General features: G+C 39.2%; 1 protein-coding gene across 1 annotated transcript; it reads right to left on the reverse strand.

Annotated features, from left to right (window-relative positions):
- Positions 1-9,490: 9,490 nt before the first annotated feature.
- Positions 9,491-13,252, reverse strand: LOC106764121 (protein DMR6-LIKE OXYGENASE 2). Its single transcript, XM_014648349.2, has 4 exons — positions 12,951-13,252; positions 12,585-12,820; positions 11,918-12,245; positions 9,491-9,875 (listed from the first exon to the last, which is right to left on the reverse strand). The coding sequence occupies exons 1-4, from the start codon at positions 13,161-13,163 to the stop codon at positions 9,633-9,635; spliced, it is 1,020 nt and encodes a 339-aa protein (XP_014503835.1). The 5' UTR covers positions 13,164-13,252; the 3' UTR covers positions 9,491-9,632.
- Between the last annotated feature and the right edge of the window lie 1,240 nt (positions 13,253-14,492).

The raw sequence follows: 14,492 nt of genomic DNA on the forward strand, positions 1-14,492 counted from the left end.
AGCTGCAAGAAAGAGACATTTGAGAAACCTGCACAACGTGAATAGGATTGGCCTGGCACGCGGGACTATGCCCCCCATAACGTTCTCACACGAAGACTTCCATGCGCCGGATCCTAACCAAGACGACCCTATGGTCATAACGGCTATTATTGCTCAGTACAGTGTCGGTAAGGTACTGGTTAATCAGGGAAGTTCGGCCAACATTTTGTACTGGAAGACCTTTCAGCAAATGGACGCCCTGGACGAATCCATAATGCCTTTTAATGAACAGATTTTGGGGTTTGCGGGAGAGCGGGTTGATACACGGGGATATGTGGATTTGAATATGTGTCTTGGGATAGAAGTGGGGGCTAAGGAGCTGAAGGTACGATTTTTGTTGGTAGAGGCCGAAACCCCGTATAATGTATTACTCGGACGGCCGTGTTTGAATGCGTTTGGAGCAATAGTGTCTACTCCTCATCTAACAATGAAGTATCGGGCGGAGAACGGAACGGTGTGGGTAGTGAGAGCTGATCAGAAGGTGGCAAGGGAGTGTTACGCGACAGGTTTGAAGGTGAAACCGCCCGAGCACCGAGCAAGCGAAACGCGGTCGGAGGTAGCCATGGCTGAGTTAGACCCCAAAGAGGATACTGATGACCGGGTAGAACCGATGGGAGAGGTCCAGACTTTTCCTTTAGAGGGGGATGATCGGGTAACGATGGTCGGTCGGGAATTGCAGGAGGGTGAGTTGCAGCAGCTGGGATGTTTGCTGGTAAAAAACAAAGATTTGTTCGCATGGACGGCATCAGATATGCCAGGGATTCACCCTGACGTTATCTCGCACAAGTTGTCCATATTCCGAGATGCCCGACCGGTATCTCAGAAGAAGAGGCGGTTAGGAATGGAGAAAAGAAGGGCGGTGGATGAGGAAGTGGGAAAGCTAATCGAAGCAGGGTTTATAAGGGAAGTAAAGTATACTACTTGGTTGGCTAACGTGGTCATGGTGAAGAAGTCTAGTGGCAAATAGAGGATGTGTACAGACTTCACGGATCTTAATAAAGCTTGCCCGAAGGATACTTACCCTTTGTCGAATATTGACGCGCTAGTAGATGGGGTGTCCGGCTATGAGGTGATGAGCTTTTTGGACGCATACTCGGGGTACAATCAAATACCTATGTACCGTCCGGACAGTGAGAAGACTGCCTTCATTACCGAGCGGGGGACTTACTGCTATGAGGTGATGCCGTTCGGTTTGAAGAACACGGGGGCTACTTATCAGAGGCTGATGGACAAAGTTTACCAGCAGCAGATTGGAAAGTGCATGGAGGTGTATGTGGATGACATGGTGGTGAGAAGCTGGTCGGTGGAAGAACATTTAGGAGACTTGGAAGAGGTCCTGGAGCAAGTTCGGAAGTTCGAAATGCGTCTTAACCCCGCTAAATGCACCTTTGGGGTAAGGGCTGGAAAGTTTTTAGGGTTTATGTTAACATCTCGGGGCATTGAGGCGAATCCTGATAAGTGCAAGGCGATTTTGGAGATGAGGAGCCCCCGGACGGTAAAAGAGGTTCAGAGGTTGGTGGGGCGTTTAACCTCATTATCTTGATTTATCCCTCACTTGGCCGAACGCATAAAGCCGATCTTAAAGGCAATGAGGAAAGCGGCCAAGGAGTGTTGGGATGAGCAGAGCGAGGAGGCGTTCGGAGAGGTGAAGGTGATCCTCACACAACCCCCGGTTATGGGCCGGCCAGAGGCAGGCCATGATTTACAGATCTTTTTAGCAGCGACAGAGGAAGCTATAAGTGCTGCGTTGATTCAAGAAACTCCTCAGTTCAGGTTAATATACTTTGTGAGTAGAAGTCTTAAGGATGCTGAGAAGAGGTATCAACAATTGGAGAAGGTGGCTTTGGCATTGGTATACGCCGCTCGGCGTCTTAAGCCTTATTTCCAGGGGCATCAGGTGGTCGTTCGGACAGATTACCCGATAGCCAAAATTTTACGAAAGCTGGACTTGGCAGGGAGAATGATAAGCTAGTCAGTGGAGTTGTCGGAGTTCGGGCTAAAGTTTGAGCCGAGGGGGTCGGTTCGAGGACAACATCTTGCGGACTTTGCTAGTGAGTTGTCAAGCGAACCGGAGGCGTGTTGGTGGCAGTTGTCTGTTGATAGATCCTCAAACAAGCGTGGGGGAAGAGTGGGGGTGGTGCTAGAAGGACCGAACGGGATATTAATAGAACAGTCGTTGGTCTTCCAGTTCAGAGTAAGCAACAATCAGGCGGAGTATGAAGCCTTGATAGCAGGACTGGAATTGGCTCGGGATTTGGGGGCGAGTCGGTTAGAGTGCCGAACCGATTCACAGTTGGTGGAAGGACAGGTGAAGGGCAGTTTTCAAGTGAAGGACGACCAACTCCTACAGTATTTCAATAAGGTGAAGAAACTAGAGGCAGCCTTTGAGCACTTTCGGTTACAATATGTGCCTCGAACGGAAAATGGTCGAGCAGACAGGTTGGCGAAGTTGGCAAGCGGGAACGTGAAGGGGGGATTGTCAACCATGATCAGGCAGGTGTTGACTAAGCCAACGACAGAGTGCCTTAGCGTGGCCACGGGAGAACCAAGAAAGAGCTGGAAAGACGAGGTCATTTGGCTGATCGCTAGACAGGCTGAAGGAGAGACGCTTAACCCGAACGATCCTAAGCAGATAGCCAAGTATTGTATGGTGGGAGATGATCTGTACCGAAGGGGTTATGTCACACCCTTGCTAAAGTGTTTAGAGGAAAGTGAAGCAGAGTATGTGATGAGGGAATTGCATGAAGGGGTGTGTGGAAGGAACACAGGAGGAAGGGCCCTTCGGGCGAGGATTTTGCGAGCGGGATTCTTCTGGCCAACGCTAGAAAAGGATTGTATGACATTTACTCAAAAATGTAAGGCTTGCCAGAAGTACGAGAATGTGTTTCATGAACCGGCGGCCGAGTTGCAGGGTATTGTGTCCCCATGGCCTTTTGCGCAGTGGGGAATGGATATTGTTGGGCCATTCCCGACCAGGAGGGCACAGATGAAATTTTTATTGGTGGTAGTGGATTACTTTACCAAATGGGTTGAGGCCGAACCTTTGGCTAAGATCACAGCTTCTCAGGTTCAGAAATTTGTATGGAAGGTTATTTGTCGTTTTGGGCTACCTAAGACAATAGTGACGGACAATGGGCGGCAATTTATTGATAAGAAATTGGTAGCCTTCTACACGGAGTGTGGGATAACTCCGGTCACTAGTTCTGTCGAACACCCACAGACGAACGGTCAGGCCGAAGCCCTGAATAAGATTATTGTTAATGAGTTGAAGAGGAGGCTCGGGGAGGTGAAAGGCACATGGGTGGAGGAGTTACCTCAGGTATTGTGGGGTTATCGTTGTTCGCCGCATGGGGCGACGGGGGAGTCGCCATTCAATCTGACCTATGGGACGGACGCTATGATACCGGTCGAGGTGGGGGAAGTTACTTTAAGAAGAAATGTGGGGGATATGAGTTTGAATGATGAAGGGTTGAGAGAAAATTTGGATGTACTGCAGGAAAGGAGAGAAGCGGCAGCCGTTCGGGTAGAGGCGCAGAAAAGGTTAGTCGCTCGAAGATATAATACGAAGGTTAGGCCAAGGCAGTTGCTCGAGGGGGACTTGGTTTGGAGGAAGGTGGGAACGGCCAGAAAGGAAGTGAATCATGGAAAGTTGGCGGCAAACTGGGAAGGACCATTTCGGGTGCGGGAAAACTTGAATAATGGAGCATATCTATTGGAATAGCTGGATGGAAAACCAATCCCTAGTATTTGGAATATATCCCATTTGAAATTTTATTTCAGTTAGAAATTTGTAATCTTGAAATTATGAATGAAATAAAAGTATTAAATTCAGCGAATTTTGATCGTTCTAGCAAAGTCAGGAAAATGACTTTGTTAAAATTAAAAAGGGGAAATCAGGAAAATGATTTCCCGATCGGTCTTCGAAAGGAGGGATAAGGATGGACGTTCTGACAAAGTCAGGAAAATGACTTTGTTAAAGTTCAAAAAGGGGAAATCGGGAAAATGATTTCCCGATCGGTCTTCGAAAGGAGGGATGAGGATGGACGGAAGGTGACGTTGTTAAAATTAACAAAGGGGAAATCAGGAAAATGANGATGAGGATGGACGGAAGGTGACGTTGTTAAAATTAACAAAGGGGAAATCAGGAAAATGATTTCCCGATCGGTCTTCGAAAGGAGGGATAAGGATGGACGTTTTGACAAAGTCAAGAAAAGGACTTTGTTAAAGTTCAAAAAGGGGAAATCAGGAAAATGATTTCCCGATCGGTCTTCGAAAGGAGAAACAAGGATGGACGTTCTGACAAAGTCAGGAAAATGACTTTGTTAAAATTAAAAAGGGGGAAATCAGGAAAAGGATTTCCCGATCGGTCTTCGAAAGGAGAGATATGGAGGGGACGTTCTGACAAAGTCAGGAAAATGACTTTGTTAAAGTTAAAAAAGGGGAAATCAGGAAAATGATTTCCCAATCGGTCTTCGAAAGGAGGATGGGCGTTCAGGCAAAGTCAGGAAAATGACTTTGTTAAATTTGCAAGAAGGGGAATCGGGGAAATGATTCCCGTTCGGTCTGCAAGATAAAATGCAAATGCATTGATTGTTAAGCGCAAGATAAAAGTGAATGCGTTGATCGCAAGATAAAATGTAAATGCGTTGATCGTTAAGCGCGAGATAAAAAGTAATTGCGTTGATCGTTAAGCGCAGGATAAAATGTAAAGGTGTTGTGGTGTTGACATATAGTAAAAACAAAAGAGGGGCGCGTTACATGATAAGTTCTGCTCAAAATAAAGACGAGGGGGAATGCTGGGAATAAGGGAGTGCAAATACAAGTCATGACAACAAATGAAAGGTATTAAACAAGTAACTAGCCCTTGGTGACATTGGCAGATGGGGGAATGAGAGAGGAAGCTTTGGGAGCCTGGGGTGCGCCGTCCGGAGCTGTCTGGTCGGGTGCGGAAGTTGTTTCGGTAGAAAGCTGGGGAGAGATGTCAACAAGTTGCCCGTCCACTAAAATTTTCATGATGTTGAAACCTTCGTATTCTAAAGGTGATTTGAAGAAGTAGTGACATTGGGCGATTCCCTGCTCAAACCCACGTTGGCGCTCTTCGCACAGTTCATCCTCTAAGGCTGCAAAGTCGGCCAATGATTTGTCCCGGTCGGCTATGGCGGTGTCTTTCTCAGAGGTTAATTGTTTGAGATGGTTGGAAGATTGCTGAAGGCTGAGAGTCAAAGAGTCCACTGATTGCTGGAGGTGCTTCACTTCATTTTGAGACTCGAGGAGAGAGGCGGCGGCTTTGGTCCGTTCGTCTTCTGCCAGCTTATTGGCTTTCTCGAGGCGTTTGGTGAGGGAAGCGATTTCCTCTTTTGCCTTGCCCAATTTGTTGTTGGAAATCTCGAGCTCGGATACTAGATCGTCCCAGCAGCATAGTTCAGGCAGATGCTGGCTCGGGAGAGCAATTCGTAAGCCATGTCGGAAGCTTCGGAGGGAGTTAGTTTTTTGAAGGGCTCCCTTTCTTCTGGTGAAAGGTTGAATTCGAGGCGGTCGGATACATGGATGTTGGGGTCAAGGGGGCCAGAGAGAAGGGGGCCGGGATTTCTTTTCTTTTTGGGAGGGGAAGGGGTCTTTTCCTAAGATTGGCGTTTTCTTCCTTTGGTCTTTGCGGTGGAGGAGATGACTATTGGTTTAGAATCGTCGGTTTTCGAGATGTTTAATGGTTGGGGCGGGGCAGAGCTGGAGGGGGCAGCGGTAGAGGAGGAGGGGACAGTAACATGTCCACTGCGTTGGTTCTTGCGGGCCAGGGCACGGGCAAAGGTTTGGTGTTTCTCCATGCCGCCAAAGAAGTCTGCAAAGAAAAGCACAAATTTAGCAAGTTAATAATGACCGGTCAGTGAATGAAAAATAAAAAACAAACTTACTGAACACTTTAGCTCGTAGAGTGTCAGATCCAATGAGTTCTATGAGTTTGCGAGAGGAGGTCTTGCGGGGTAGCTGATCAATTTGACGGATTACTTCCAACTCATCATCGGTCATTTCGGACTTGTTCCAAGAGATAACGTGTTTGGGGTGTTCGGTCCTATAGAGAGGAAATTTGGGTTTATCTTCGAAGGGGAGCCTTACTCCTAAGTCTCGGAAGAGAGTTAAGTAGGCATAGAAAAAATCCAAAGCATACCCTTCTCGACCATGACATACTCGTTCGTTGAAGCGGCATACCACCAGAGATATGTCGTTGGAGTCTCGTCGAAGATCAGATAGAAGATCTATCGATTCTAGTAGGCATATGATGGAGGAAGTGGAGATAAAGTAGGAAGGGTAGCCTCGGGCTTCATGAGGAGCCTAGTCATAGCCTGAGATGGCTGGAGGAGGAGCGATACCGGTCCACTCAAGTGAATTGTCCACATTAAACTCAACGTCGTCGAGGGGAGCTTCCTCCCGAACGGGTTGACCAGAGGACATGGACGAAGAGGAAGTAGCCGAAGTCGAAGCAACCGTGTCATCAGCATACCCCCGACCCTCATCTCCAAACTCATTGGATGACCACGTAGATGAAGACATTACCTGAGCAAGTTGGTAGGCATAAGAGGAACGGGAGGTGTAAGGTTTTGGAGCGGGAGGTGTTGTACAGAGAGGATGAAGTGAGAAAAATGGGGGAGGGGCCCTCCACCTTTTATAGCCGAGAAAAAGGGATTAGTGAAGCATCTTAGCCGTCCATAGGTGATAGATCTAACGGAGGGAAATTGGTGACTCTTCGATAGAAAAGATATGATTGATGGGAAGAGAGATCTTGACCATTCGCGAATATTTGATCGAGTGGTTGAGGTGACGAGACGTTTCGATGCCAGGTTTTCCTGTAAGGGCATTAACCCCTTCGCTGACATTGTCGCTTAGGGCTTGGGGAGTTTGTGTAGTAGAGGGGGTTCGGCGGAGCCGATTGGTAGGGAGACCGGTCGGGTGGGTTTCAGGTTGGTATGATGGTAGAGAAGCATTGATGGGTTGTGATGGAAAAGTAACGGAAGATGCGACGATTTAAGGTAATTAATAGTCAGTTACGGATGTAAGGGCTATAAATAAGGAATCATTGACCAGGTACAGACACCTTTTTCTAATTTAGAATCACTCAGCTTACCAATTTCCCGTCTAACTTGAGCGTCGGAGTGTTCTCTTTGCAGGACTCCCCGGTTAGCATCCGAGAACACGAACTGATAGGACGAGTTGGACGATCGGGAGCGAGAGCGAGAGTTCATCTAGACGATTTCGTATCCTACATACCGAAACAGGATCCTATTTGAAATTTTGGACAAAAATAAGAATCTATTGAGACATTAAACCCTTTTGAAATGTTTGGATTCAACCATGTCCAAGGAAAATGTTTTTATCAAAAAGAGGATTTAGTAACCATTACCACATAGAAGGCCCCCATCCAAAAGAGAGATTTTTTTTAAAAAAAACATATTGGAATTGATATTTTTTAATTTTGACTTTTGAAATATGTTTAAATTTTAAGTTTTTGAACAAAAATCAATTTTCACTGTAAGAAAGAGAGTCCTGATATACGGGAGAGGGGACAAGGTGGCAGGGTGTTAGAAACCTTGAATTAAAAGCAAGAAAACAAGGTGTCAGAACCTTGATAGGGTGTTGAATCCCCGACTTGAATGCGGTATACAAGCTTTTGAAGGTTTCAAAATCTTGACAGGTGTCGAAACCTCGAGTTAAAAGCAAAATAAGGTGTTGACAAAGTTTCTTAACTTTTAAATTTTGAAAACAATTTTTTTTTTCAGATATTTTGACAATTTTTTTTAATAATTTTTTGATAAAAAATATGTATTATTATTTTATTAGTTTATTTAAATTTATATTTAAAAAATATTTAAAACAGATTAATCATAAATTATCATATATACATTATCAAAATATTATTATAAAAGTGTTATTAAATTTTATTTTTTTTATATACGGTTTCAACCATTTTTGAGGAGAGGATTTTTATCTGAAACATAAAGTGGTCATTACCGTAGAGAGGGTTTCGATCCAAAATAGAAACCTTATACGAAAGTTTTGAAATTAAATTATTTTTTATTTGATTTTTTTAGCTTTGGAATTTACGGATTCAACCATTCCTTCAAAAAGTGTTTTAATCCGAAATTGAGCTTATAGATTTGACTATTCCTATAGACAGGGTCATTATTCAAAAAATTCAGTGACCAATATTAAATATAAGATCTCAATATGAAAACTTTTTTGCTTTTCGAAATTTTTACTTTTGTTTTTTAAAAAAACAAAAATAGGAATTTGATCATTCATGAGGAGAGGATTATTATCCAAAACCATTCGATGACTATTTCCATGTAGAACATCCTGACTCCAAAATAGAGCCCATAAACTTTAACATTCCCACATAGAGGGTTATGTCTTAAAGGGTTTAAACATTCATGAAGAAAGGGCTTTTACTCAAGAGGATTCTATGACCATTAACCATTATCATGTAAAGAGTCTTGATAAAGAAAAAAAAAACATTTTCTTTTTGAAATTATTTACTTTTTGAAAGATGTATTCGCCCATTTCTTAGAAGGTGGTCTCTATTTAAGAGGATTTTTTAACTGTTATTATAGGTTTATATCTAGTCGATCGGAATGCGATGACATACTGTCTCACAAGGATCGAGTATTAGAAGTGCAGAAAAGAGCTTTGCAGTCGCTCGGTCTCGACAATGAGCGGAGTTAAAGCACAATTAATATTACAACGACTATTAATGAGTAGTTAACGTTTGCATTAATGATCATTAAGAGATAAATTAATTGGTTACATTCTTATAAGCTCTACAAATAGAAGTTTAATTTCGAGTTAAACTCACTTTATTCATCATTGAATTACTTTAGACCTCTAACTGACTTGAGGAGCGTCAGAGTGTATTTTGTAAGTCACCCCATACATTGATCATTCACATAAACATTTGGCGGAGACAGAAACTACACACATGCGTCATCTTTGTCCCATCACAGCAAAAACAATAAAAATTACCATGTGAAAGGTTCCAATTCAAAAGAGAGCATGAATTTGACCATTCTCATGAAGAGGATCATCATCCAAAAAAAAACCTTAATTTAATTTTGTTGTAGACAAATGTCTCAATGCCACAAGCCAATATCATATATTTAATTCAGTTCCTATATTTATTATTTTGATTCAATTTAATTTCAGTTTTTTTAAAAGGAAGTAATTTTGTATAAATTTATTTTTTTATATAAATTTTATAATTATTTTTTTATTAAAATTTACATTTTCATTAAATATTTCTAGAATTACTTTTAAAATTAGAAGACAAAAATTCTTCATTTTTGAAATCAAATAATCTTATTTTTACATTTAGAAAAAAAATCAAACATAAATATATTAATTATATTATAATAATATAATTAAAATATATTTCATATTCTTAATAATATAAAATTTATTGAACTCAATGGACAAGTTGGTGCAGCATGCATTTTCACCTACACATATATAAATCATATCCCAAGTGCATAAGTTTTAAAATAGAAACTAAATGTTGAAACACAAGCAGAAAATAATTGAGACAATTATGCTACGCAACCATTTTTCATTCAAATCCGAATACGATCCAAGCAGGACCTTCTGTCGAGTTCATGACTTTGCTGAAACTGTATATAATCTCCATATTTGATGGCACGGTATGCTTCTGGATTATCACAGTCAATAAACTCTGGTGCAGGACCCACAATAGTCTCAAGCGGAGCACCGTGTGCTGTGGCAATGGAAATTCTTGTGCCTTTTATGTTCACTACTGCACGATGAAGGACGCTCTTGTATTTCCCATTAGTCAGTATCTGACCACAAAAGATTATCCATTCATTTGTTTTTAAATTCAAATGACTTTAGGGTTTTCCTAATAATAATAATAGTAATAATTTCTACTCTCTTTTGTCTTTTGCCTTTGAATATAAGTGCTAACAATTAATTATGCATCCAACTTAACTGACATAGTTTAATTTTATTGATCTCAATTCAATATCAACCTTTTCCCTGAATATTTGAAACTCATCTTACCTATGAAAGGAACAGTTGGAAAATAAAAGTATCTTTGAATGATTTTATTTTAAATTATATTATTAAATAAGATAAAATTTGTGACAATTTAAGATCATCATCATACATATAAATTTTAAATATAAATTTTAATTGATTAGAAATGAAAAGAGATCCTGACTATAGAGTTATCTGCGGATAGTTCTTATCCATCCTCTTTTCCACGGGAAAGAAAAAAAAAAAAATATATATATATATATATATATATATATATATATATATATATATATATATATATATATATATATATATATTAAAAGTCATAGTATAATATCCTCTTAACAAACAATTAAATCTTATAAAGAATGTTACATCATTTGTTAGAAAGAATGTTTTATTTAATTTTCACAAAATACATGGACAACATATGTATGTATTTAGTTTAGGACAAAACACATGTAATAAAAATATATAAACAAAAAATATATTTAAACCTAAAAGTGAATTTTTAAAATATAAATTCCAAAAAAAATAAAGTATGATTCAAGGAAAATTCTATAATCAAATATTAGGAAAAATAGAGTTACTTTTATATATAAAATATATATATATATATATATATATATAATTAAATTTTAAACCATTTTTCAAAATTTAATATTTTCTAAAGTAATAATTTTATTTTGATCACATTTTTTTAAAGGTATTTAAATTTATTAATGATGATTAGCTAGTAGCAATATCCGCATATTAAATACCATGATATTTGTATTTAGGCTTAAACCCTCCCTTGGTCCTAATATTTGTGTGAAAATCTCAGTTTGGTCCTCAAGTTTTGAACTGTCTCAATTGTGTCATTTGTAAAAATGCACACATTTTACCCCAACAGTTAAGTGATCTCAAACGATGTTAAGTTTAGCTGACGTGTGGCTTAATCCCTTCTTGGTCCTTTATTTGTGTGAAAATCTCAGTTCGATCCTCAAGTTTTGAACTGTCTCAATTGGGTCATAATTTTTGTAAAAATGCACACATTTTACCCGAATCACTAACTGATCTCACTGTGCAATAGTTATCTTCTGCTATCAATGGAATAAATAGCTTAAAGGTTGGTGATGAACTTATAGGTTACCAAGTTGGTTCATTTGCAGAAAAGGCTGTGAGACTAATTGCACTGGTTACGTGAGTTTTTCGGTGACTTTATTTTTTGAGCCGACGAGATAATCTGTATAAAATCCCTGATTCTCAGAGAAATGAATAAAATCCCTAATTCAAATAAACTAAATAATAGGCATTGTGCCACGTGGAACACTGCTTATTTTAAGAAATAATTCATATAATTAAATAATACACGTCAGCATGTCCTCTAGCTACCACGTCAGCTAAACTTAATGTCGTTTGAGATCAGTTAACAATTGGGGTAAAATGTGTGCATTTTTACAAAAATTATGACCGAATTGAGACAATTCAAAACTTGAGGACCGAACTGAGATTTTCACACAAATACGAGGACCAAGAAGGGATTAAGCCAACACGTCAGCATACCACGTCAGAATACCACGTTAGCTAAACTTAACGCCGTTTGAGATCAGTTAACGGTTGGGATAAAATGTGTGCATTTTTACAAAAATTATGACCCAATTGAGACCGTTCAAAACTTGAAGACCGAACTGAGATTTTCACACAAATATTAGGACCAAGGGAGGATTTAAGCCTTGTATTTATCCAAAACAATATGTATTTAAAATATCATATTTATTACTCTCATCTCATGTATCTGTTATGAAAAAGACATTTAGTTTCTTCTTTTTCTTTTTCTTAAAAGGAAGTGTGAACTTTGTTTTACCTCAAGGTGATCTCCAGTGTTAACGAGAAAGGAGTTGGGTAAGGGGTTGACAGGAATCCACTTGCCCTTGTGTTGAATTTGAAGCCCACAAAACTCGTTTTGCAGCAAAATAGTCAGAAGCCCATGGTCTGTATGTGCAGGAAGGCCCATCGTAAGTTCAGGCTTAGGACATGGTGGGTAAAAGTTGGCAATTAGCATCTGGGCCCCCAATTCTACATTCAACCTTTCATGTATATAGTTTTCTTCCAGGCCCAAGCTTCCACATATTCCCTTCAGCAACTCTCCAACAACTTCCCTGCTCTTTCTTATGTATTCATCCACAGTTTCACTGCAAACAATATTCAATAAACAAACCATTATTCCTATTATTTTCTAATACTTTTATATTCAGATTTGTTATATCTAAAAAAAATTGAAAAGGAAATATTTTATTATAAGTTTATTTTAAAGTTCATTTTTAAAATTTTTTGAAACAGGCTTAAATTAATTAATATTAAAAAAAAATTAGACATTTTTTAGACCTAAAAAAATTAGTATTAAAAAAATATATATCTGAGGTATTTTTTCTTTTAACCTTTACTTGTCTTGAATGGTGTTTGATTTGAAAAATCCGTTCAAAATTTGAAAAAGATAAGGTGAAGAAAATGTAGAAATTGTTTTTGTATACCTAAAACCAGTGGGTTTGGAAGGAACATTAAGGTGAGGGTGAACATGGCATTTGAGAAAATCTCTCCAGAAAAGTGCCTTGTCCACCATCACATTGAAGCTTGTCCCATATCTTATTGGATCAAGCACCTTCTCTCCTGCGTACTTCTTTTTTTCTTCCTCACTCAGATCAAAGAAGCTCTGCGTTGCCCTAAGCACCTTCTCCCTTAGTGTCTCCGAAACACCGTGATTTATTAGCTATATAAAGAAGTTCAAAGTTAGCACCACAAGGAAAGTTTCAATATATATGCATGAGAAAAGAAACTCCGACATGCACGTGTAAACAAGTAAAAATATGCAAGGTTTAAGGTTAAATATGTACTAATACCATAAAGAAACCCCAATCGCGGCATGCATCGCCGAGTTGTTGGATTGCCTTGGAGCGCTCCAAGGGATTGGAAGAGGTGAGTTGAGAAAAATCAATGGTAGGAATATTCTCTGTTTCATACACCATGGAATCTTCGGGGCTTTTAAGGTTGATGTAGTTGGAGGGAACAGACCTCACGCTGCTGGATTCAACTAACTCCTTAACACTTAACATTTTTAATTCCTTCTGGTACTGGGACTGGTTTTGCTCTGTCAGGGAATGAGTAAAAAGAATAAGGATTTCGAAGACCTGGAGTTACATTTTTATTTTGATACGTTCAAGAACTTTTGTATATAGCAGAACCCAACTTGGCACATGGAGTGTTATGGTTCGTTCTCATCTGCAGCTACAAGCCAAAACATGCGTCGGCTTAACGTAGAACAAGCAGATCCCTTTGCACAAAAAAACCAAAAATGAGTTGTACTATGCTGCAGAAGAATTTGTGGAACACGTCTTTTACAACACTTTACTAGTTTAGGAAAGGAAAAAAAAAATCAGAGTGACAATTTTATAATTTAAATAAAATATGACATTTATAAAGAAAAATATTCTTTTTGACACTACCTTGATTCTACTTTCACCTCACAACGGGGTTCTATAATAAAATATTATCTTAACATAATAAAAATAAATATAAATAAAAGATTAAAGTAAAATAAAAGTTTATGAAGTCGTAAGTTGACTGTATGAGAAAGATGGAAGTGTCAAATTAACATGATCATAGTTATAATTATAAGTATTTTGATTCATATTTATAAAAATGTTGAAGATGTTACTAGTGAAAAAACAATTCTTTAACGTGTTCAATATGTTTCGGTTTCGAAAAAATTGAAATATATCAAAATGCAGTGATATTTTTTGTAATTAACGCCATGTTATATGTCTCGATTTTCTTGAAATTGAAGCATAAAAGGTATATTGCCTTGGTTAACTGACCAACTCATAATGGTTTGAAAACCGTTATTTTCATACTTAATTTTGATACAAAATACACTCTTTATGACTTAGAAATTAGCTTGAAATCATGCAAATTGCTTTAGTTAGGTTACAAGAGAGTCAAAGGTGGTTTTAGAGATATTATGCTTGGTTTTCCTTGTTTTGACAAGATTAAGCGAGAATTGAATGATTGAGAGTGAAGTAGGAAGGAGTTCGACTCAAGAAAGGATAAAAAAAGGTGCAAAGGAAGAATCACAGCCACCACTCAGTGCCAGTTTCAGCGCTGAGCGCCAACTTTGTGAAGAAAGCCACTGTCAGACGCTTAAGCGCCAACACTGAGGGGAAAAGATAGAGCCACGCACACCGCTGAGCATTGGCCTTTTCAGAAACAACATTGCCAGACGCCAAGAGGGTTAGAGAGGTTAGATAGGAGATTTATATTTTGGTTAGAGGGTTAGAGAGGAGATTTATATTTTTGACGTGGAGGTATTCTATAAATTCCTTGTTGTAAAAACTGTTAAGAAACAGGTAGACTTCTTTTTACACAAAGAGGAGGGGGGGGGGTGA

Source organism: Vigna radiata, chromosome 6 (assembly GCF_000741045.1).
Source record: "Vigna radiata var. radiata cultivar VC1973A chromosome 6, Vradiata_ver6, whole genome shotgun sequence".
Classification (NCBI taxonomy): domain Eukaryota; kingdom Viridiplantae; phylum Streptophyta; class Magnoliopsida; order Fabales; family Fabaceae; genus Vigna; species Vigna radiata.

What these genes read in the sequence shown, in the direction of transcription:
- LOC106764121 (XM_014648349.2), bottom strand. Translation starts at nt 13,163, where the DNA reads ATGTTAAGTGTTAAGGAGTTAGTTGAATCCAGCAGCGTGAGGTCTGTT. An exon ending in GCGATTGGGGTTTCTTTATG is followed by an intron (nt 12,821 to 12,950) that starts GTATTAGTACAT and finishes TTCTTTATATAG; the next exon opens with CTAATAAATCACGGTGTTTC. An exon ending in TCCAAACCCACTGGTTTTAG is followed by an intron (nt 12,246 to 12,584) that starts GTATACAAAAAC and finishes TATTGTTTGCAG; the next exon opens with TGAAACTGTGGATGAATACA.